The sequence below is a fragment of the Haliotis rubra genome, unplaced genomic scaffold (genome assembly GCF_003918875.1).
Source record: "Haliotis rubra isolate DU_JTF1 unplaced genomic scaffold, ASM391887v1 Scf252, whole genome shotgun sequence".
NCBI classification, from domain to species: Eukaryota; Metazoa; Mollusca; class Gastropoda; order Lepetellida; family Haliotidae; genus Haliotis; species Haliotis rubra.
The window spans coordinates 1235432-1261790 of NW_025766581.1; the positions used below are offsets into that span (position 1 = coordinate 1235432).

General features: G+C 40.0%; 1 protein-coding gene across 2 annotated transcripts; it reads left to right on the plus strand.

Moving 5' to 3' along the window:
- LOC124279577 (alpha-(1,3)-fucosyltransferase 10-like) lies at window positions 1-25804 on the plus strand. Of its 2 annotated transcripts, none has more exons than XM_046715416.1 (6): window positions 1-230; window positions 6253-6335; window positions 8453-8580; window positions 21845-22257; window positions 23631-23808; window positions 25252-25804. In XM_046715416.1, the coding sequence occupies exons 1-6, from the start codon at window positions 214-216 to the stop codon at window positions 25759-25761; spliced, it is 1329 nt and encodes a 442-aa protein (XP_046571372.1). In that variant the 5' UTR covers window positions 1-213; the 3' UTR covers window positions 25762-25804. The 2 variants fall into 2 exon arrangements, with proteins under 2 accessions (XP_046571372.1, XP_046571373.1); XM_046715417.1 differs by having other exon boundaries at window positions 8459-8580.
- Window positions 25805-26359: the final 555 nt, after the last annotated feature.

Sequence of the window (26359 nt, forward strand, 5' to 3'; positions counted from 1 at the left end):
GCTACAATCCCAGCTGAGAACACACGCGTTAAAAATATTCCGTCAGACCGGATCGGGGCCAGACGGCGTGTGTGTTTATAGTAGACGAAGGATACGTACACTTCGGCTGTGGTGAATAACGGTGTAGATGTTTCTGGACTGACCTCCTCTGACTGCACGTGTTTGCGCATGCTGTTCAGTCATGTGACTATGTGTGGTGTGTCCTGATGTGGGATGTCCAGCGTTATGAGGTATGTAGGTTGTACTATGTTGTTGTTCAGTGTTCAGTGTGTTGATACTCTGGCGTTTGAAGTTATACAGCTCACAGGGTTATACTGTTTTACTTCTGTTTGTATGTTCGTCGGCAAACTATGTTTGTTTTCTATCTGACTTATTAAACACCAATCCTGGATGTAAAGTCGGTTGATAGGACTGACTGACTGACTGACTGACTGAGTTTGATTCTACGCCGCTTTTAGCAATATTCCAGCAACATCACGGTGGGGGACACCAGAAATGGGCTTCACACATTGTACCCATGTGGGGATTCGAACCCGTGTCTTCGGCGTGGCAAGCCAACGCTTTAACCATTAGGCTACCCCACCGCCCCCGTGTGATAGGACTAATGTTCTTCGTATTTTCTTCTTATGACCTCTGAACCACTCGCCCTCCGACCAGTAGACAAACCCACCCGCAAACATTCCCTCCCGTTACCGCCCCACCCCCTCCAATACACACAGCCAGACACAGACACGGACATAGATAGACAAAAACAACAACCCAAAACAAAAACAAAACAAAACACACCCTCCAAAACCCCAGCAAGCAAAACAAACAAAACAAATCACCCAACCAAACATCCCCTAAAAATAAACAAACAACAACCCCCCCCCCCCAAAAAGAAAGCAACAACAACAACACCCCCACCACCCCTCTCCAAAAACAACAACCCCTAAACAACAACAAAACCAACACCCCAACCTTCAAGTCTGACGACAAGTTTTTTAAATGCAGGGAATCGTCGTCTGCTTAAAATCCATTAACAGCAGGCGCTTTCAAAGTCACCCAGTCAAACTTCCATAACAGTTTGTGTTATCCGGTTCACCCAATGCTATTCGTAATGAAAGCAAGATTTATGGATGTCAACTTGTTTATTATGAATAACTAACACAGAGGCTTGTGTCTGTTATAACCCTTGCTGTGCACATCCCATCTTTCTCCATGCTATATCTCTTTATCCATATTATTTATCCATGAACAAATACTAGTCAAGGAAGTTAGAGAACATCTTATATTTTCATGGCTCAGTTAATATGTCATAACAGCTGCAGTAATGTGAACAATATCAGATGTTCTTAACTTCTTTTGAGCATGTATAAACATGAGGCTTATTCAGATTATGTCACCTTATCCATAACCTTAGTCATTCTTATCCTAATCATACATGCGTATTAGTATAATTCTATAGAATACTAACTGACCGAAAATTCCCGCATTCAAGTCCCAGGCTAATAATGACGTCTTTAAAAATGAAATTAGCTAACTATAATTAAGCCCAGGGCGGAATTTCGAGAATTGCTCATGATGGATGATTTTTGTAGATTTTCTCGACATGATCAGAATTTATGTAATCATGGATCAAGAGTGATGTCATACAAATCGGTTAATTTCATGTCATCATTTTGGCTCTCGCAAAGACAAACTCTGCAGGTATTTCAAGACTACCTCGTGGTGGGTGTGAGTGACGTGGACGTCTATCGTACCCATGAACGTGAATGATATCTCCTTTTGAGATGAAAAACCGACAGATTCTACTCTACAGTTGTGGAATATATCGGCTACAGTATTTCCCAACTTGATACAATGCATGTATCATGTATCTGACCGGACAGGTCAAGTATCAGACCTGACAGGTGTTCAGACCTGTACTGTATACAATCCCTGTGTATCCCCTGATTGTACTATGAACGTTAAATAGCAACATTCGCCTGGACATCACTCCCAACAATGAAATTAAAAATCTTGATTTAGTACCGTGGGCCTTAAACAAGGGACAGTTCCGAATTTAAGCCCCTAGACTGACTTTCGCATTTATTTAACTACAGGAAATCCTGGTAGCTATTCGCATACATTATCCTCAGGGGGCGGTGGGGTAGCCTAGTGGTTAAAGCGTTGGCTCGTCATGCCAAAGACCCGGGTTCGAATCCCCACATGGGCACAATGTATGAAGCCCTTTTCTGGTGTTCCCCGCCGTGATATTGCTGGAATATTGCTAAAAGCGGCGTAAAACTTAACTCAGTCAGTCAGTCATTATCCTCAGCCATAAGATATATATTCTAAGTCACCTCTCATTTACACACTGCATTGTCAATGCGGATCACCTATCATTATCAATAAAGGCAGGTGCTAATCGTGTTCTATATCCTTATCCATCATAATCCATATCATCCACCCATATTCATATCATCTATATAGTTTCATAGAAGTCCCTTTCAAACGTACCTACCCGTCTCATGTAACACATTTCATAATTATAATCCATGCTTATCGTCTCAATTACCTTCATCGTCTTTTATTATTGTCAATATGCATGCAAAGTCCTATGCATTCTATCAATACTAGCCCGTAAAATACATCCTTATTAGCTAGAGCTGTGTATCGGTGCCTGAGTGGCGAGACGATATATCCTGATACCAGTTTAATGAGGCGATACAATATATTATGAAAGTATTGGCAATGACTGACTGACTGAGTTTGGTTTTACGCCGCTTTTAGCAATATTCCAGCAACATCACGGCGGGGAAGACCAGAAATGGGCTTCACACATTGTACCCATGTGGGGATTCGAACCCGGGTCTTCGGCGTGACGAGCCAACGCTTTAACCACTAGGCTACCCCACCGCCCCTATTGGCAAGGAACCTGCGAGACGATTATCATCACGATACAGTGATGGCGATACGATACGTTTCCCGATACTTTACAATTCTAAACACAGGACATATATGATAGATAAAAAGACTGAATCTTTATTTGTTATTCAGCAGAACATGTGCTACATTCACACACACTCAAAAGGCTGTTCATGTAATGAAGTTTCAGCATTTAATGCTTAAGAAAGTACAATTCAAACATATACCTTTGATCTAGGCTTCCCTTTGAAAGTTGTGTTTCTGCACCAATGCTTTCACTGACATTTCAATGTAATTTATACCAGAATCACTGAAAAAAACTCTTAAGTATGCTTTCTAAATATATCTTCTCTTTCTTAACAAAGCTAAGACATCGTTCATAGTTGTTAATAAATGGTGTTATTTGTCAAACAACTAAAACATGTTTCAATTACTTACAGACAAATCTTTACAATTCACAGAGATTGAAAAATGTTCACATTCTTTCACTGATACACCAACTCCTTTGTTCATCTAACAAAGATGGCAGACACAAACAGATTCCTATAAGGTTCAGTTTGTTTTTAAAATTTAGAAGTATTTCAAAGAGACTCCCTTCCTACTCCTAATGCAATACTCCTTACAACTTTAAGTAGTATTTAAGTAGTATCGGGATATATCGTCTCTTGTGGCGATACATTGATGTATCATGGATCCTTGCGATATAAATATCCTGATATATTGCCTAAATGTGTTTTGTATCGCGTATCGCGTAGTTGACGATGCAAACATCGATACTATCGATGAATCGTTACACCACTATTATTAGCATAGTGGGGCGGTGGGGTAGCCTAATGGTTAAAGCGTTGGCTCGTCACGCCGAAGAATCGTTCGAATCCCCATGGGTATGTGTGAAGCCTATTTCTGGTGTCCCCGCCGTGATTTGCTTCATTGCTAAAAGCGGCGTAAAACCAAACTCAGTCAGTCAGTATTAGCATAGTTTATTCAGAATTATATACCTTCTCAATATCAACAGTCGCCTGAGTAAACCCAGTTTTCAATGACAACCATCACACAAGTATGTAGACTAACGCTTAGTTTCTGAATATATAAACTTTTGATAGTAACAAATAAACCCATTTAAATTGAAAAGGAGCCCCAGAGAGACCAGGGATTCTCGACTAGAGCTTTATCATTGCGTGGAGGGTTAGGTTGTAGGGAAAATAATATGGTTCATGGACTGCGAGACAGACTAACAATTATGTAACGCTGTGATCCCACAACTCAACATATGGAGTTGTACTATGCCTCACTCCCAGATTCGTGTACACGGTGACAGCTTACAATAAACACTTAATCTGTATATAAACGAAGACCGTGGAAGAGGTTAACTCTTTTATGGATGATAACTTCGTTTTTCTATTATTAAAAGACGTTTCGGAGTAGATTCTTATACCGTTGCCAAACAGGAGTATAGCTTGAGTGCATCGTAAGTTATGTATACATCCAGTTAAGATCTACAAAACATCATAAGGGTATGCATGAAAGGGAGTAAAAACAAAAGATAATGGTACATTGAATGTAGTAACACATAGTATACTATAGACACAGCGGTAGAGGGGTCTATACGGAAACATCGTGTCCTGACAGAACAAGGTTTGTTTGTTTGTTGTTCAACGCCACAATCAACAATATTCCAGCTGTATGACTGCGGTCTGTAAATAATCGAGTCTGGACCAGACAGTCCAGTGATTGACACCATGAGCATCAGTGTATGCAACTGGGATACGATAACATGTGTCAACAAAGTCAGCGAACCTGACACTCCATCCCGTTAGTCGCCTTTTGCGACAATCATGGGTTTCTGAAAAACACCTCTAACCAAGATCTTCACGGGTTGACCAAACAAAGAATAACGGTTGTAGTAACACACAGTAAAACATAGATACAACGCTTGATTGAATGTAGTAACACACAGTAAAACATAAATACAACGCTTGATTGAATGTAGTAACACACAGTAAAACATAGATACAACGCTTGATTGAATGTAGTAACACACAGTAAAACATAGATACAACGCTTGATTGAATGTAGTAACACACAGTAAAACATAAATACAACGCTTGATTGAATGTAGTAACACACAGTAAAACATAAATACAACGCTTGATTGAATGTAGTAACACAGAGTAAAACATAAATACAACGCTTGATTGAATGTAGTAACACACAGTAAAACATAAATACAACGCTTGATTGAATGTAGTAACACAGAGTCAAACATAGATACAACGCTTGATTGAATGTAGTAACACACAGTAAAACATAGATACAACGCTTGATTGAATGTAGTAACACCCAGTAAAACATAGATACAACGCTTGATTGAATGTAGTAACACAGAGTCAAACATAGATACAACGCTTGATTGAATGTAGTAACACCCAGTCAAACATAGATACAACGCTTGATTGAATGTAGTAACACCCAGTAAAACATAAATATAGATACAACGCTTGATTGAATGTAGTAACACACAGTAAAACATAAATACAACGCTTGATTGAATGTAGTAACACACAGTAAAACATAGATACAACGCTTGATTGAATGTAGTAACACACAGTCAAACATAGATACAACGCTTGATTGAATGTAGTAACACACAGTAAAACATAAATACAACGCTTGATTGAATGTAGTAACACACAGTAAAACATAGATACAACGCTTGATTGAATGTAGTAACACACAGTAAAACATAAATACAACGCTTGATTGAATGTAGTAACACACAGTAAAACATAAATACAACGCTTGATTGAATGTAGTAACACACAGTAAAACATAGATACAACGCTTGATTGAATGTAGTAACACACAGTCAAACATAGATACAACGCTTGATTGAATGTAGTAACACACAGTAAAACATAGATACAACGCTTGATTGAATGGAGTAACACACAGTCAAACATAGATACAACGGCTGATTGAATGTAGTAACACACAGACAAACATAGATACAACGGTAGGAGCAATAATACCGAAACGTTGCTTCATGACGCAATAAGGAATTTGTCACCTATAATAATCTTACCCTTACTATTACTCACCAGCTTATAAAATGCAAAATGAAATGTTATTAAAATGTTTGTAATGACAAAATACAATTCACGTGTAAGCAGCATTATAACTAACACACCCAACTATAAATCAAAGTCGGGCTTAAATCTGATCGATATCCAGCTATTGTCTTATGCATTTGGGTAATCAAATGAGGGATACACCCACATTTGAATGCAGGATTAATACATTGCCTAGATTATAACATGAAGTACATTCCCATTTCTATGCCGCTGATATGGTTGCGTCTTACAGAACAAGAGGCTTGTTTATGTCCTGGAGACAGCTTCGACTGATTGTCTTCATGATTATAGGGCTGGGTTCAAGTGCACACAAAGGTACGTACACCTCCTCACGTTGAGTAACACAGACTTTGCTAGAAGGCATAATATACCAGCGATGTTAAAGCATTTCTAACGAACTGACATAAAGAGAAATGAAAATAAGCAAGTGCCGTATGAACTAGATGAATATTTGTTTATTCTATACTCAGCAGCAAAAAACGTCAGTATGAATTCAAAATTAGATAGACACTGTAATCAAATCATTACATAATAAGCGGATCAAAACCATTGTTTGTGTACAAAATCTTGACATATCAATGAATAACTCAGCACAATTTCAAGACATTACGTGAACGTTTGCAGTCCATTCAGACTCTTGACTTCAGTATCTAGTGTGACCACCACGAGCGGCAATAACTGCAGCACAGCTTCTTTGCATGTAGTGCACCAATCGATTGATGAAGGCCATTGGCACCTGGAACCACACTCTGAGAAAGGCCTGGCGCAATAAATCGGCTGTGTTCGGCCTTGGTATGACATTATTCAGTCTCCTCTGAATTTCATCCCAAAGATGTTCAATTGGGTTTAATTCAGGACTAAGGGCTGGCCACTGCATAATTGTGTCACCGTTTTGATGTGGGAAGTCCCGTGTAGCTCTGGCAGTATGGGCCCGGGAGTTATCATGCTGGAAAATGTTGTTCCGGTGACGTGCAAAATGTGTTATGACGTGGGGTCTGAGAGTTTGGTCGATGTAGCGCACCGCTGTGATGCCGCCTTCTCTCCCTGGACCAAGGTTCTGGAATACCACAGGACCAACTCTCTGGTTCAGGCCTATTCCACTCCATACCATGATGCTTGCACCTCCCCATGAGTCTCTTTCCATAACACATTGGTCTGAGTAACGCTGGCCGAGTCGTCGCAATATTCCTGTTCTGCCATCTGCAGTTGATACGCAGTACCGACTCTCATCTGTGAACAGAACAGTTCTCCATTGCCTGTATCGCCAGTTTTGGTGTTGTAGGACGAACTGTAGACGTTCACGCCGATAACGAGGGGTGAGGATAGGTCCACGGTAAGGTCTACGGCAATGGAGGTTCCCGCTGTTAAGACGTCGGCGTACTGTATCAGTACTGATTGGTCTTCCGTGTGTTCCCACTGTCTGGCGTGCTGTTTCGGATGCCTGCATGAAGGGATTCTGTACATGCTGTCGCGCAACATGGCGGTCTTGTCGTCTTGTGGTGACCCTTGGTCTGCCAGTACGGGGGCGATCATTTGAGGTGTCGGTGGCCCGGAAACGTTGCTGCAGCCTGTAGATGGTCCGAACGTTGACCTGGAAGTGACTGGCAACGGCTTGTGCAGTGTGGCCAGCTCCAAGTCTTCCTAGCGCCTGGTTCCTCTGAGCTGTCGTGAGAAGGGCATCCTGCTGACATTGTAATGTGAATAGTTCAACCAGGTTTGGGGATGCATTTTATAGGGCTGGTCCTTGTGAACAGCACGTGCAGCATGAGTTGCATGAAATACATGGAGAACACCGTACCATCTCCGAGGTCAGGTTGCGTTTTTGAGACCATTTCCTGGGTTCAATTCTGAGTTTGGGAAGGAATGTCTTTGCTCAGGTAAAGTTGAAGATGTTGTCAAAAATATACAATCAAAAATGAGTTTACAGTTATCCGTTTCTGCGATGGAAAATTCCAAGCTGACGTTTCTTTTGCTGCTTAGTATATAACAAATGTCATATTGACTTCTCTGGTAACTGACATGCACAATCGTTTGTAAAAACGTTCCTAGGAAGAAGTTACACATTCTGAAGCAAATATCATCGAAACTGCACTTGTAATTAACACGAACGTATATTTCGTTATTTTTTTTCTCTGAAGAAGTTAATTTATTCAAGCTTCATCCTATAATGATGTGGAGGGCCGGTTGGTAAGCGAAACCCATCTCTGGTGTCTCCCGCCGTTTTAAAACTGGAACAGTTGTAAGAAACACTCATCCAGCCACGTATCAACTCACTAGTAAACATCTATACATGCTGGCATTGCTACAACTATTAATGTTCTTCTTAAAGTGAAGATTTAATAGCTGTCTATCCATAACACAAATGTTTCTCTTCAACTATTCATGATGCTATTTACTTGGATTCAACTAAATATAACAAAGTATGAAATAAGTTTCAGATGAAAACCCAATAATTATGTGGTGGGACTCTATGGGTAACATCGACAGACTGACGTCATGTGGGAAATACACCTGCCAGATCACCGTCAACAGAGCCCGGATGACAGAACAAAGTCACATGGTATAGCAAACGTTCATTGTGGAAGAATGAAACTTAGATATGTATTTTGGACCAGAAATGTAAACTAGGGATGTCAATTTCATTAAGATGTACCTGTCTACCGTCATGTCTTTTACTTCTAAGGTTTTGCTGTATATTGATCATTTAGAGCACGATAATCCTGGGGATATTGATATCGATCTGATACAAGTCATAAATCATGTAAATTGATATCAGTAGATTTCAGTTAACAGTTTATTACATTTTGGTTAAATGCTGCTAGGGAATCTGTGTGCTTTACTATGTTATACTTCACAGCAGTGCACACACAGAGAGTTCAACACACAATCAGTGATTTTGTTTTGAAGTTTGGAGAATTTGTTCTGTACTTGTTGATTAGTCCTGCATTGCAATTTTAACAGTAACAGGTTCCATATCTGAATGTATGAATATTGTATTTGAATTTTTAAAATAGGTAAAATACATCCTAATTAATACTCTTGGTGAGCGAGCCAACAACACCCACTCCACCCTAACCTCAGATATAGCTACAGTTATTATGTGTATGGCAATAGTGAGTGAGTGCGGGGGACACTAGAAATGGGCTTCACACATGTGTGACAATAAAAAATGGACAAATTATGACATCTTAATAATCATTTTGGTTTTACTAACCATTTCTTTGACAAAAAGTATGATACCTTCTGGATAACAACTTCTTCATATTTTGATGCGGCGTTTCGGTAGATTCTTATACCGTTGTCAAGCAAGAGTAGGTATATACATGTATAAGATTTTATAAACGTAATATAATAAAGAAGATGTTATCCATAAATTGTCATACCTTTCTCATTATTCATCAACTTCTAAAATACCAATCAAACAGATCATGTCTTTGACGATTAAAACGAAAGAAGTACATGGTTGAATGAATCATTTATGTATTTCAATTTTATTACATATATTAATGATGAATTTTAAACTGTGATAATGATATACACATCTTTTCATGTACGTGCAGCCAAGTGACAACATATCAGAATCAGTGACAGACCCCATCCCTGAATATCATTATTAGGGTACCCGTAAAGTTCCGCGTTAGTATTCGTCTTCAACAACCCATGCTATTAGGGTACCCGTAAAGGTCCGGGTTAGTATTCGTCTTCAACAACCCATGCTATTAGGGTACCCGTAAAGGTCCGGGTTAGTATTCGTCTTCAACAACCCATGCTATTAGGGTACCCGTAAAGGTCCTTGCTAGTATTCGTCTTAGTATTCGTCTTTCAACAACCCATGCTATTAGGGTACCGTAAAGGTCCTTACTAGTATTCGTCTTCAACAACCCATGCTATTAGGGTACCCGTAAAGGTCCGGGTTAGTATTCGTCTTCAACAACCCATGCTATTAGGGTACCCGTAAAGGTCCGTTAGTATTCGTCTTCAACAACCCATGCTATTAGGGTACCCGTAAAGGTCCTTGCTAGTATTCGTCTTCAACAACCCATGCTATTAGGGTACCCGTAAAGGTCCGGGCTAGTATTCGTCTTCAACAACCCATGCTATTAGGGTACCCGTAAAGGTCCCGTAAAGGTCCGGCTAGTATTCGTCTTCAACAACCCATGCTATTAGGGTACCCGTAAAGGTCCGGGTTAGTATTCGTCTTCAACAACCCATGCTATTAGGGTACCCGTAAAGGTCCTTGCTAGTATTCGTCTTCAACAACCCATGCTATTAGGGTACCCGTAAAGGTCCTTGCTAGTATTCGTCTTCAACAACCCATGCTATTAGGGTACCCGTAAAGGTCCTTGTTAGTATTCGTCTTCAACAACCCATGCTATTAGGGTACCCGTAAAGGTCCGGGTTAGTATTCGTCTTCAACAACCCATGCTATTAGGGTACCCGTAAAGGTCCGGGTTAGTATTCGTCTTCAACAACCCATGCTATTAGGGTACCCGTAAAGGTCCGGGTTAGTATTCGTCTTCAACAACCCATGCTATTAGGGTACCCGTAAAGGTCCTTGCTAGTATTCGTCTTCAACAACCCATGCTATTAGGGTACCCGTAAAGGTCCGGCTAGTATTCGTCTTCAACAACCCATGCTATTAGGGTACCCGTATAGGTCCTGGTTAGTATTCATCTTCAACAACCCATGCTATTAGGGTACCCGTAAAGGTCCTTGCTAGTATTCGTCTTCAACAACCCATGCTATTAGGGTACCCGTAAAGGTCCGGGTTAGTATTCGTCTTCAACAACCCATGCTATTAGGGTACCCGTAAAGGTCCTTGCTAGTATTCGTCTTCAACAACCCATGCTATTAGGGTACCCGTAAAGGTCCGGGTTAGTATTCGTCTTCAACAACCCATGCTATTAGGGTACCCGTAAACAACCCATGGTCCGTAAAGGTCCGGGTAGTATTCGTCTTCAACAACCCATGCTATTAGTAGGGTACCGTCTTCAACAACCCATGCTATTAGTAAAAGGTCCGGCTAGTATTCGTCTTCAACAACCCATGCTATTAGGGTACCCGTGTAAAGGTCCGGGCTAGTATTCGTCTTCAACAACCCATGCTATTAAGGGTACCCGTATTGGTCCTGGTTAGTATTCATCTTCAACAACCCATGCTATTAGGGTACCCGTAAAGGTCTGGGGTAATATTCGTCTTCAACAACCCATGCTATTAGGGTTACCCTTGCTAAGGGTACCCGAAAGGTCCGGGTTAGTATTCGTCTTCAACAACCCATGCTATTAGGGTACCCGTAAAGGTCCGGGTTAGTATTCGTCTTCAACAACCCATATTAGCTATTAAAGGGTTAGTATTCCCGTAAAGGTCCGGGTTAGTATTCGTCTTCAACAACCCATGCTATTAGGGTACCCGTAAAGGTCCGGGCTAGTATTCGTCTTCAACAACCCATGCTATTAGGGTACCCGTAAAGGTCCGGGCTAGTATTCGTCTTCAACAACCCATGCTATAAGGGTACCCGTATAGGTCCTGGTTAGTATTCATCTTCAACAACCCATGCTATTAGGGTACCCGTAAAGGTCTGGGGTAATATTCGTCTTCAACAACCCATGCTATTAGGGTACCCTTAATGATCCGGGTTAGTATTCGTCTTCAACAACCCATGCTATTAGGGTACCCGTAAAGGTCCTTGCCCGCGTTTCACAAAAGCCTCCTAAATTTAGGAGGTCGTAGCCCATACGACCTTGTTTACGACCCTCTTCCGACCTCCTTTACGACCGTTTCACAAAGACGGCATATCCATGTCGTACGACGCGGTGCTAAATCCATGTCGTACATTGTATAAGAGGTACTTTGTTGCATAGCAACGCATAAAGCGAGACCAAACGGGCACCTGCTTATCTTGTTATTCCCAAAGTATTTCAAAATAGAAATACAGTTTGAATAACAATAGAAATGTTATGTTTTTAGTTCAATGTACAGGTTATCTTCTCGTAAAAAAATATCAATGGTCAAGAGACCATGAATAAATGAATTATTTTGGATTTTCCATTGAAAATTACAAGATAAAATGTATAAATCATTTCCATTAATATTATCAGTTTTACTTATAAGGTTTGAATTAAGTCGCTGTCCATTAACTTGTTCATATGAAACTGCAATATTAGTCCCAATGCAGGACCTAAAGTCAATGTTGCAGTTATGGCTACGCTTGATCTACTAACACTTGTGTAAAGATTTAAAATATGGTGTGATACTCTAAATGTGTCAATTTCTTTTGTAACTTTTATTCAAACCATCAAAAACTTTCAAAGAATATAAACGTATACCCTATATCCACGTATGATATGATATTGAACAAGGCTAAATGTAGGTACTGAAATTGGTTTCATGAAAAAAATATCTGAATGATACGCAAAATATACATCATAGTACTGAAAGTGTAATCAGAAGGATAAGACGATTGTATTTACTTTTTTCTTCTTCCGACCTTCACCTCAAATATATTGCCTAATATGTAGTACTACAACAATGTTGACGTGTGACATCACAACCGATGACCGATTTCTTACAAAATGGCGGCTCCGCTGACAAGGGTACACAGGATTTTGCGAGGACTCTTACTCCCTTGATTCAGGGATCGTTTGTACATAAATATGAAATGTAAGTAATCAGAGTGACTCTGACTATCTGTGTATTGTTATAAGTTTTCTTTGTAAGTAAGAGAAGAAGCCAGAAATGCTGATAATTACCGTTGTCATTCTGCGTGATTTTGCGTCTGTTATGGCGTCACGCTGCACGGAAACTTTGACAATTTCTTATGAAGTATCAAATCATTGCATTGTATCAATTTTTAATTTCCTTTTTCTTGCTATGATCGATACTCTTTCCATGCATATTCTAAAGGTATTGAGCCATTGCTACGCAGTATTAATCGGAATTTTTCTTTGTTTACATTTCAGTAGCGCAGTCTTCCGAGCACAGCGTTTGTTTTCACACCCAATATCCAGTTGGTATTGGTAACAAAGACCAACTGTGATTTGATTTCAAAATGTATGTGGAATTCAGTGATGCATTTGTCGCAGCTGACTATGAAATATACTTCATTTGATAGGCAACTCAATACCGGCCTTTGCGAGACGTGATTTTGTAAACACTATCCATTATGGCGGAAAGCGCACTTCGGCGTTCGTGTAAATATATTTTCGAAAACATCCAAACCGATTCTAGGTTCATCGGGAGCGTTTCAGATTATCATTAGTGATATCATGAACAACTGATTTCAGTGATCATTAATATGTTATTTTTTGAAATTCAGTACCCCCAGTAATTATCCGATTTTCACTTTTGAAAACATACTGTCTACACTGTACAACAAATAATGCTGTGAATCGTGATTTCGTTTGTTATAAAATGGCGACATTTACGCTATGATCGGTTATTTAAGCACTTTCCATACATTTCCGCATTCTGTGAAATATTTGTATTGAGCCATTGCAAGCAATGAATAGCCTGCTGCTACGCAGTATTAATCGGATTTTTTCTTTGCTTACATTACAAACTACAGTAGCGCAGTCTTCCGAGCACAGCGTTTGTTTTCACACCCAATATCCAGTTGGTATTGGTAACAAAGACCAACTGTGATTTGATTTTAAAATGTATGGGGATTCAGTGATGCATTTGTCGCAGCTGACTATGAAATATACGTGATGCAATAGGCGTCTCAATAGACCATTCTTAATGAGGCCTCATGAATATTCATATCTATACCAAAACGAGGCTAAATGGGGCAAGGACACAATCGCATAATGGCGACAAATCTCAATGTATACTTCCTGGTTTCAAATTTCCCTTGAACGGTACATTACGAAACTGTCCAGTAGTTCAGGGAAATCGCAGAGAAATGGGAAAGGGCTACACAAATGTTTCTGTAGCATATCCACGGATTGAAGGGTGAATAATTACTGTACATCACGACACATCACGATCAGTCATATGACCTAGATACCTAGGTAACGTTTACCATGTTGCGCAGCATTTATGAAGGGAAGCTACTCTAAAGTCACAATAGTGGAAATATTACCAAGGGAAGTCAATTGCGTTTACTTTATCAACATATGAACAAAGCAAAAGACTCAACGTATTTCCTGACCTGGATTCAAATCCTCCACTTCCACATGGGAGTAGTGTTGTTAATTCTTGAGCTGGATAATCGAAATTATAAGTAATATGTAGATCAAGATAGCTCTCCTCGAGTGGATCTGGACCAAACAAATTTGTTTGTATTATTCATGTGATGAAATTATTTGTTTGGTATTTTTTCTGTTTAAAATGTTTTGTCCTATCGACTCTGTTTTATAGATATAGGGTATTTATTCACGCATTTATTTTCAGTTGTACAGGACTAGTGGTGATGGCGATGTGCGCGTAGCTGCATGTTACAATCGCAGAGGAAAAACGAATCGCCACATCATCATGTAGAAACTATTTATTTCAATCAACATGAGTGGGACCAGAGACCATATCTATTATATGGTCTCTGGTGGGACACAATGTGCAAGGCAAAACTGGATGATTTTATTCAAGTTTTTTTCTTGACTGATTTGGAGGTGAATTATTCATTTACCTAAATGGACAAGTGGTACCTGCATGGGGAATATTTGAACCAATTTTCAATACTGTGTTACTATACCATAAAATTGATTTATTGTAGATCAGGTGTATTTATTCTGTACCACTGTAACTGAAGACATTTTTAAGGAGAACATATTATAAGATTAACATAAAAGGATTCACACTACAGCAAACAATTAACCCAAATAAATAACGAACACCTGGAGTGCAGTTAATAAGAATTTATTTTGAAATGGTGTCTTAAAAGTCCAATAACAATAGACACATTCAGAATAGCTTCCAACTGTAATACGGATGAATAACAATAAAATTTTCAGAGGATGCAAATTGAAAATATATTGGGTGCAATATTTATGTTGATAGAAGTATCGTTTTAGAATAGTCTGACATCAATGGAAACAATTACAGCTAGATCAATGCATAATTTATCATAGTTTTCTCCCCTTACACATTATCATAATCTCTTACCTATGAATGATGTTTTTTTTCTGATTCCCAACTAACTCTTTTCAAACAGGATCAAATACATTCTTTTTCATCAATTATTAATTAAACAGCAGCAAATGAGTTACATCTACAACTATGCCATTATGAAATACCTTTCTATTATTCAGTTAAATCCATCAATGTGTATATATTACAGCTGTCTCTTTTTTCATCCATCATTTACACAACACAAAAGCATGAAACAATTTCATTTACATTCATGTCTGTCAATTTTTGTGCTGTAAGGGCAAGGTACTTCACAAAACCTGGGAAGATATTCAACAAATGAAAAAGTTCCAGCTAATCAGTGCCAATGTTTGAAATGATGGAATACTGTAAAATGTTCAATCAATTTTTATCATCATACATGAATTTACAAACTCCAAACTTTTCAAGTTCAAGTTTTCTGTTCAATTTTTCTATTTTGTCAACCTTTTCCTTGAGTTGCCTCCCCTGTTCATGTAAGTTTTGCTGGAGTTGTTCTATGTAGGACTGGGGTCAGTGGCTGCTGTATCACTCTCTGCTTCACTGTAATATAAGCATTGTAAAGCATCACTATTATCTCTTCGACCACACAAACAATAAATATATCTCTGGAATTACAAATAGAGGCTAACATCATTTCATATTTTAGACAGTATGAGCAATCAATATTTTTATATGTAAATAACATAGCATATAGGTCAAAGTTCAGTTGTATTACATTTTCTACAAAACCATGTCAGTTGGCAAAATTAACTTAATACGATCTGACATTCTTACTGTATCTGAGATGGTGACTGTGGTAGATCCCTTATGGTAGGTTCCTGAGCTGGTGACATGCTCTCTGACTCTTAATTAGCAGCATCTGAAATGGATATTTAAACACTAAATATATTTCAGTTGGTGTAATTGGATTGTCCAGTAATATGTCCTGTATCCCTGAAGTACTGGTCAGTATGCAGTAATTTTGAAAGTAGATACATATTTAAGATTTTTTTAACAGCATGTGTATGTCCTGCATATATATATACATGTATATGTACTTGAAATGTTACTTTGATTTGCAGCCAATCTAATTTCACGGATACAGAATATTTGCAAATAAAATTCCCGTGCCATCATGACAAGAGTGTCTGCACATGTCCATATGCTTAATTTTTTATAAAATATTGGACAGTTCATAATTTATGACTAAGGGGGTGATGATGATTTTAGGTGCGGTGTTTGTGGGGGTTGGGGTGTCTCCCAGTTTGTTTTGGGAGGCAGAGGGAGGGGTCAATTGTGTACATATGAACTAGGGGGTGATCACTGATTTTGAACATGACAATGTATGTGTGTGTAGGGGGTGGGGTGGGGTTTGAATGTGTCTCTGTGTGTGTGACATTCACATTGTACATGTGCCCCTGATATTAAAACCTTGCATAGTGAACAGTTTGTACATTACACGGTAGATCTAGACTATGCCATGTGCCGTAATTATTTTGTACTTACTATGAATCATTTTCCAGGATCTCTCCGTATTTTCGTCAACCACTGCCTTCTTCTGATCTTATTCTTGGGAATATGGTGAAAAGATACCGTAAAATCCTTACGGGCATCACTCCAACGCAAAGGCACACAGCAGTAATCTTTCCTTTTCGAGGTCGCCATTTTCAAGGTTGGGTCAACCTATTTAAGCCTCGCTTTCGATTTGACCTCGAGGTCATGCATATTGGCTAAGAATGGTCTATACCGGCCTTTGCGAGACGTGATTTTGTAAACACTATCCAATATGGCGGAAAGCGCACTTCGGCGTTCGTGTAAATATATTTTCGAAAACATCCAAACCGATTCTAGGTTCATCGGGAGCGTTTCAGATTATCATTTGTGATATCATGAAAAACTGATTTCAGTGATCATTAATGTTATTTTTGAAATTCAGTACTCCCAGTAATTATCCGATTTTCACATTTGAAAACATACTGTCTACACTGTACAGCAAATAATGTTGTGAATCGTGATTTCGTATTGTGTATAAAATGGCGACATTTGCGATGAATCCTATTTCGAAAGGTTATCTTAGCACTTTAGCTTTGAAATTTTAGTGGATGGTATCAAGATACAGGGAATTTCCCGCAGATTACAAAACTGTGAAGTATATTTGTGTGGTGACATGTTATAGAATTTTATTGGACTTCAAAGTGAGGGTTGAAGATGAAGGACATATATCCCTGTGGCACCCAGGGATTTTTAATCAAGTCCAGATACACGGCCAGAGCACTAGCGGTGTCGCGGAGTATTCTTGACACACTAGCTCGGGATACTCCATGGAGATCCCCGATTTCACTGAGGAAAACCCCCTTTTGCCAAATACCTCTGTGTACACAACACTTGCAGGGAGGTCGGAATAGCACGTGAACGCCTTGTAGGTTTGTTCAGTTGGGGCTCTAACTTTCTGCACAGTTAGAAAACAACATGAGTGTCGAGCACGTTCGACCTGTCTCAAAATTTCTCAGGTCTTCTTTGTTAGCGCGTTTTAATCACTTGCAGTGCCATAATTGTTGACGCCATCTTTGTAGTGTTTACGACCTCCTAAAGCATTTACGACAGGTCAATCGGGGTCCTAAATTTTGGGCTGTTTACGGCACAGTGTAAATATACGAGGTCTTTGTGAAACAGGGTAAAAAAGTAAGAGATGGTCTACGACCTGCTTTACGAGGTCGTACCGGTAAGAGGTCTGTGAAACGGGCCCCTGGTTAGTATTCGTCTTCAACAACCCATGCTATTAGGAAACCCGTAAAGGTCCTGGTTAGTATTCGTCTTCATAAACCCATGCTATTAGGGTACCCATAAAGGCCCCGGGGGCCCGTTTCACAAAGCCCTCTTACCGGTACGACCTCATAAAGCAGGTCGTAGACCACCTCTTAATTTTTTACGCTGTTTCGCAAAGACCTCGTATATTTACACTGTGCCGTAAACAGCCCCAAATTTAGGACCCCGATGGACCTGTCGTTGATGCTTTAGGAGGTCGTAAACACTACAAAGATGGCGTCAACGATTATGGCACTGCAAGTGACTGAAACGCGCTAACAAAGAAGACCTGAGAAATTTTGAGACAGGTTGAACGTGCTCGACACTCATGTTGTTTTCTAACTGTGCAGAAAGTTAGAGCCCCAACTGAACAAACCTACAAGGCGTTCACATGCTATTCCGACCTCCCTGCAAGTGTTGTGTACACAGAGGTATTTGGCAAAAGGGGTTTTCCTCAGTGAAATCGGGGATCTCCATGGAGTATCCCGAGCTAGTGTGTCAAGAATACTCCGCGACACCGACACCGCTAGTGCTCTGGCCGTGTATCTGGACTTGATTAAAAAACATGGGTAACACAGGGACATATGTCCTTCCTCTTCAACCCTCACTTTGAAGTCCAGTAAAATTCTATAATATGTCACGCACACAAATATACTTCACAGTTTTGTATTCTGCGGGAAATTCCCTGTTTCTTGATACTATCCACTAAAATCTCAGACAAAGCTAAAGTGCTTAAATAACCTATCAAAATAGGCTTCATCGTAAATGTCGCCATTTTATACACAATACGAAATCACGATTCACAGCATTATTTGCTGTACAGTGTAGACAGTATGTTTTCAAAAGTGAAAATCGGATAATTACTGGGGGTACTGAATTTCAAAAAATAACATATTAATGATCACTGAAATCAGTTGTTCATGATATCACTAATGATAATCTGAAACGCTCCCGATGAACCTAGAATCGGTTTGGATGTTTTCGAAAATATATTTACACGAACGCCGAAGTGCGCTTTCCGCCATAATGGATAGTGTTTACAAAATCACGTCTCGCAAAGGCCGGTATTGAGTTGCCTATCAAATGAAGTATATTTCATAGTCAGCTGCGACAAATGCATCACTGAATTCCACATACATTTTTGAAATCAAATCACAGTTGGTCTTTGTTACCAATACCAACTGGATATTGGGTGTGAAAACAAACGCTGTGCTCGGAAGACTGCGCTACTGAAATGTAAACAAAGAAAAATTCCGATTAATACTGCGTAGCAATGGCTCAATACCTTTAGAATATGCATGGAAAGAGTATCGATCATAGCAAGAAAGAGGAAATTAAAAATAGATATAAAGGAATGATTTGATACTTCATAAGAAATTGTCAAAGTTTCCGTGCAGCGTGACGCCATAACAGACTCAAAATCACGCAGAACGACAACGGTAATTATCAGCATTTCTGGCTTCTTCTCTTACTTACAAAGAAAACTTATAACAATACACAGATAGTCAGAGTCACTCTGATTACTTACATTTCATATTTATGTACAAACGATCCCTAAATCAAGGGAAGAGTCCTCGCAAAATCCTGTGTACCCTTGTCAGTGAAGCTGCCATTTTGTAAGAAATCGGTCATCGGTTGTAATGTCACACGTCAACATTGTTGTAGTACTACATATTAGGCAATATCTTTGAGGTGAAGGTCGGATAAAAAAAGTAAACACAATCGTCCTATCCTTCTGATTACACTTTCTGTACTATGATGTATATTTTGCGTATCATTCATATATCTTTTTTCATGAAACCAATTTCAGTACCTACATTTAGCCTTGTTCAATATCATATCATATGTGGATATTGGGTATACGTTTTTATTCTTTGAAAGTTTTTGATGGTTTGAATAAAAGTTACAAAAGAAATTGACACATTTAGAGTATCACACCATATTTTAAACCTTTACACAAGTGTTAGTAGATCAAGCGTAGCCATAACTGCAACATTGACATTAGGTCCCATAGTGTGCAATATTCAATACATTGGGACTAATATTGCAGTTTCATATGAACAAGTTAATGGACAGCAATTTAATTCAAACCTTATAAATAAAACTGATAATATTAATGGAAATGATTTATACATTTTATCTTGTAATTTTCAATGGAATTTAGTGAGAGAATCCAAAATAATTCATTTATTGATATTTTTTTACGATAAGATTACCTGTATTTTGAAATACTTTTGGAATAACAAAATGAGCAGGTCCCCGTTCGGTCTCGCTTAATGCGTTGCTATGCAACAAAGTACCTCTTATACAATGTACGACATGGATTTAGCACCGCGTCGTACGACATGGATATGACGTCTTTGTGAAACGATCGTAAAGGAGGTCGGAAAAGGGTCGTAAACAAGGTCGTATGGGCTACGACCTCCTAAATTTAGGAGGCTTTTGTGAAACGCGGGCCGGGTTAGTATTCGTCTTCAACAACCCATGCTATTCGAAAGAGGCGACTAACAGGATCGGGTGGTCAGACTCGCTGACTTGGTTGACACATGTCATCATATCCAAACTGTGTTGACATGATGTTGATGACTGGATTTTCTGGTCCAGACTAGATTATTTACAGACCGCCGCCATATAGCTGGAGTGCGGCGTTAAACAACGAACCAACCAACAACCAGTGATTCTTATGGATCAAAAGTACCATTTTCTGGTTAATATACTGGGGATCCAGTTTATTTTCAGCATAAAACATCAGAAGAAAATGACCCAAATCATCGAGAAGATAATGATATTTAAGCAACATGGTCATTCTGTTCCATGCATTGTGACCGCTAACGTGGTGTAGTGGTTAGAGTGTCCGCCCGGGGCGCGGAAGGTCGCTGGTTCGATCCCCGGCCGCGTCATACCAAAAGACGTTAAAATATGGTATTTGTTGTTCCCTGCCTGGCGCTCGGCATTAATGGGTACAACAAGGACTGGTCGGCTTGGAGTCAGTATAATGTGTCTGAATGGGGTATTCATGCCTAACAGCGGCATGGTATGTCAGCACTATAGTACAAGCAGCCACACGTACACACGCATGCACGTCGTCATATGAGCGAAATATTCACAAGTACGACGTTATTCGTTAAACCCCATTTCACCTCACCTCACCATGTATTGTGGGTACAATTTTGTGACAATAGCGATATTTTTAAGATATTTTTAAGGAGGATATCTTTACGAGGGTATTTTACCCTTCTTAAGCTACATTATAAGGATTGGGAATATTTCTGTTATCAAAATTAAACGTCAAAATGACAAAATGAAGGTTTTATTTTGAAACTGGTACACATCGCTCCATTCCTGAAAGGTAATGGAGAAAACAGACAATGGAATGACGTCACAAATATAATTTAAGCCCATATAACGACGACTTATGTGTCTCGAAACTACGTAAATAACAGTTTCCTACTCTAAATGTATAAAAGCCCATTTAACAACCCGTTCTTAGATTTTTCTATAGAAAATATATGGCGTGTCCCCAAAAGTGAAGGCCGCCATTTTGTAGTCCTTGCAGGGGTCAGTTTAGAGCAAGCCGGCCATACCCCTGTATAATGTATACTTTCTAAATGTCCTGTGTATTCGTCTACAACCAGCTGTGGCGCAGATGTCTCATATCAAGTACAAGGTCCGCTTATCGTAGAATTGAGTTCCTGAAATGACCCTGTTGTTACTCTGTCAGCAGAAAACATGTTTTTGTTGTTTTTCATTTTACCAAAGTGGCACACATTTAAAACATTTATCACGGCAATTCCTCACCAATTCAGCAAAGATGCCGTGGTATCACTTAAAGTAATTCTGACTGAATGCTGGTGTATGTCAATCTAGATAATTGATAAACATGTACCAGAGCAGCACTCGGCCAAGTATCATTGCATTGCCTTTAAATATTTCAGGCATACATATTTGACGGCACTAGCTTTGGTGAGACAGGATTTCCGTTTCCACGACAACGCGGGGACATATGGGGTCTGTTCATGAACGAATCACCCAAAAACAACGAATGGTTGATCTCCCAAGATGAAGTTATCTACCTTTTCAACTACACCTCAACTTTCCGGAGAGAGAGCCACTGTCCATTTCCAACACAGTGGTTATCAGATATAAATAGTTTGACGGACGTGACCTATTTAGTGCGGACGTCGGAGAAGACAAGGTTGAGGAAGGAAGAAGGACTGGCGCCAATTATATATGTTCATAGTGATTGTGTGACTCCTTCAGACAGAAGGGCTTACTTGCAAATGTTACAGAAATATGTTCAAGTTGATTCTTATGGACCATGTGACCATAACAAAGACTTTCCTAACAGGTAGGTAAATCATTTACTTGACACTACCGCACAACCGAAAGGGTACATACAGGGCTTGGAGTGTCTTTAGCGTTGTAAGAGTTATTTCAAATTAAAGGACAGGCACATGGTTGCTTGATGATCTGCTCTGGAAGTATGTCGAGTATGAATGAGAGAATACATTACGTAGAGGGTAATGTCCGAGTAACTCTCCATTCCTTAAAAATAATGGAGCCGAGGCACATTATTTTTAAGGATTGGAGAGTTACGAGAATATTACCCTACTTAAATTACATTCGAAGTATTGGGAATATTTCTGTTATCATTAAAATTAAATGTCAAAATGACAAAATAAAGGTTTTATTTTGAAACTGGTACACATCGCTCCATTCCTGAAAAGTAATGGAGCGAACAGACAATGGAATGACGTCACAAATGTAATTTAATATCAATGTAAGATGTTTACTATCACGGTTATTGGAACCTTTGCTTTCGGACAGAGAGATGGGACACGGTTGGCCCAGTGGTGTTAGGCGCCGCAATTGGGTGTGCAGAGTTGCGTCCCTTGGCTACGAAAGAGACCCATAATACTTCTAGGTTGGAATTGTGTTACTAGGTTTGTCGGCACTATTGACGTGCACCTGGGTTTCACCAGAGTGGTAAACGTCTGGAACCGGCATAACTCCTGGCTTTCCTCCGACATCGAGCTGACCGGGAGTTATATAATTAGCATACAGTTGGAAGCGGCGTTACTAATTCACTCACTCACTTAGTGTAGATTCGTCGGTACCTGCAATTACGATGCACAAACTTTGAACAAACCTTACCACTGGTCCCCTGATCCATAGTCTTATTCTGTGCCAATCACAAGTCGGTTTATTGACGGAACAGTCAGCACGCCTCCAGCTGTATCACGTCGGCCTGTCAATATTTAAGTATGGGTAAGAGTGAGTGAGTGAGTTTAGATTTACGTGTATTTTAGCAATATTCCAGCAACATCACAGCGGGGGATACAAGAAATCGGCTGTGCACTCTGTACCCATGTGTGGAATCGAACCTCGGCGTGATGAGCGAATGCTTTAACCACTTGCCTACCCCACCGCCCTATGGGTAAGACAAACCATGTACGGTGTACCCCTCGATCCTTTTGACCAATAATCCTTCTCAGTCAGTTCTTACAACCCGGATACAATGGACCCACATGTACTAACACACTGAACCGTCTTGTGGTTCCGCTGAAGCATCTACTGGTTCCACAGAATCCTGGAACCATCTAACACTGCGTGCCTACTCTTGATTGGAATCCTGAGAAGTTAATAGCAATCTGTCCACGTAAACATGGTTTGTTCCAGTTTGTTACGATTATCACATAACGCATATACTTTTCTTTACAGTACTAATTTTGGCACCATGGCTGGGATGCTTTCTCCCGAGTTTCACAGGTTCGTCGCCCAGTACAAGTTCGCTTTTGCCTTTGAAAACGCCGTGTGTCCGGATTACATAACGGAGAAACTGTGGCGCCCCCTTGTAGCAGGGACTGTGCCTATTGTGTTCGGGTCTCCGACTGTGAAGGTAATTACACGTTTCAGGTCTCAGTTTGCCAAGGACACATACAGACTAGTGATTATTTCAACCGCTGTGACAGTTTTTTTTGGCAAGTTTATATGGAATCATAGAAGGGGCATTGTCGCGTTGTTGCCCTTACAAAAACACGCAAAAAGTGGCAAAATTAACCAAACCGTGATACTGCGACAACGTGACATATTTTGACCTTGAAAACTGTCGCTATGTCGCATTGGTTGAATAAAAAATACATGTATTATTCAAAGCACGACAATGCGACAAATGGACAAAATGTCGCGTGACGAGCGAACGCTTTACCACTTTTGTAAGGGCGACAACACGACAATGTCCCTTCTAGGATTCCATAACTTTGGTTGTTGCTTAACGCCGCAATGTGCACTAACCGCTCTGTACTTCTTCATACTGAGACTTCGTTGAAGTAAATCCATACTGTTTTACGACGCACTCAGAGATAGTCAGTCAGTATAAAGGAGACCTGTAAATATATCTAGCCTGGATTAGAACATCCAGTGATTGATAATGTGAGCTATGATCCCAGCCGTCGTGATGCGGTAACATGCAATCACTCAGCATGATCTTCAAATCCAGTTGGTCGCCTCTTACGACTAGCATAGGTTGTTCTTTATCATTTCTAGCTTAGGAGGGGCGGTGAGGTAGCCTTATAGATGAAGCGTTCGCACGTCAGGCTGAAGACCCTGGTTCGATTCCCCACATGGTTGCAATGTGTGAAACCCAATTCAGGTGTCCCTCGCCGTGATATTGCTGGAATATTGCTAAAAGCGGCGCAAAACGATACTCACCCACTCTAACCCAGAAAGCACCCTGCACCTGGGCCTTAGGGGCGAATCTATATTTATAACATGAAAGTACCTTTACGTTAACACAACAGTAATTGTGGAATAGGATTGTGCATACCGTCTCTACGTATACTACTCGTAACAACTTAAAGAACATTATGGTATTTCAATATCCACCAGAGAGACAGGTAAAGTGAAGTAATATGAAGAGCACCCGTGAAGATCCTGATTAGAATTGTTCTTCAGCAACCCAAGCTTGTCGTAAGAGGCGACTGACGGGATCGGGTGGTCAGAGTCGCTGACATGGTTGACACATGACATCGTATGCTCATGCTGTGTATCACTGGATTGTCTGGTCCAGACTCGAGTATTTACAGTCTTGAGAAAATCGTGAGCAGTGAACCCAACCACTGAACATATGAATGGTGATCCCTGCCATCAGTTTTAGAATAACACATAGTGAGCCAAGTGGGAGACCCTGACCAACCGATCCACCTTGGGGGCACTAACAATACGCAGAGGGTACTTATAATCTGAGCTACCTCGAAGGAAACCGCTGAGCGAGTATGCTCAAAGCCATTACAAGAATAATGAATCTTTATAACTAACATCAACATATGCTTCTCCATTCCAGGATTTTCTTCCTGCAGAGAAATCGGCCATCGTGATAACTGACTTCGACAACATAGAGGACGTGGCTCGCCATATCAACTACCTGGACCAACACGATGACGAATATGAAAAGTATTTACAATACAAAAAAACTGGAATTCAAAACGAATACCTCATCGAAGTCGAACGGAAGAAAGCATTGAGTGACGGGATTGATATATTCAGGAAGTTTGAATGCTTCCTGTGCCGGAAGTTGCATGATGCCATCAGAAACCACAATGCAGATGAGGATGCTACCGTGTCCCAAGGGGAGAGAACTCATTACGGTTGCCCTACGCCGTTGATGTTTAATGCTGATGGGCAGTATGTTGTGCCAAGAAACTCTAGAGATAATGTCTACAAGAAAGCAAGACATCGATCTAAAGCAATTAAGCATTTTCATGACCGAAATATCAACGCTACGTTTGATGACATTGAGAATTATGCCAAAATGTTGCCAAGAACATGTCATCATGTTCACGATGAATTGTAGTGAATCATCGCACCATTAAACTGAACGCAGCGTTCGTTATCAATTATTTTCGTTAGGTGATGATGCAAATAAGCAGGTTATAGTTTGGTGATCCTATCTAGATATACAACCAAGCATCCGTGATGCACATAAACACACATACAGGGAAACCGTTATTACGACCACTACCATGTCCAATAACATCGCACGGACAAAGAAACCTGGTAAAGATAACATTGTGTAATTTTGTGTGTGTGTGTGTGTGTGTGAGAGAGAGAGAGAGAGAGAGAGAGAGAGAGAGAGAGAGAGAGAGAGAGAGAGAGAGAGAGAGAGAGAGAGAGAGAGAGAGTAGAGGGAGAGAGAGAGAGAGAGAGAGAGAGGGAGAGAGAGCGAGCGAGAGAACAGCAAAGACAGTAGGGTGAGAGGGTTGTTACAGGTACGGGCGAGCTAAGAACAGCAACATAGTGTGTATAAGGTAGGTAACTATGTAAAAGTACATGTACGAGTTTTTACCAGTCTAAGTAAACTTAGGCTCAGTATTATTCGTTACACTGCTATACTGAGTCTAACAAAACCTAGTAGAAGGTCGCGTCAGCTAACCGTCGGACTGACCAATCAG

What these genes read in the sequence shown, in the direction of transcription:
- LOC124279577 (XM_046715416.1), top strand. An exon ending in GGGTTCAAGTGCACACAAAG is followed by an intron (nt 6,336 to 8,452) that starts GTACGTACACCT and finishes GTATGAAATAAG; the next exon opens with TTTCAGATGAAAACCCAATA. An exon ending in AACAAAGACTTTCCTAACAG is followed by an intron (nt 22,258 to 23,630) that starts GTAGGTAAATCA and finishes TTTTCTTTACAG; the next exon opens with TACTAATTTTGGCACCATGG.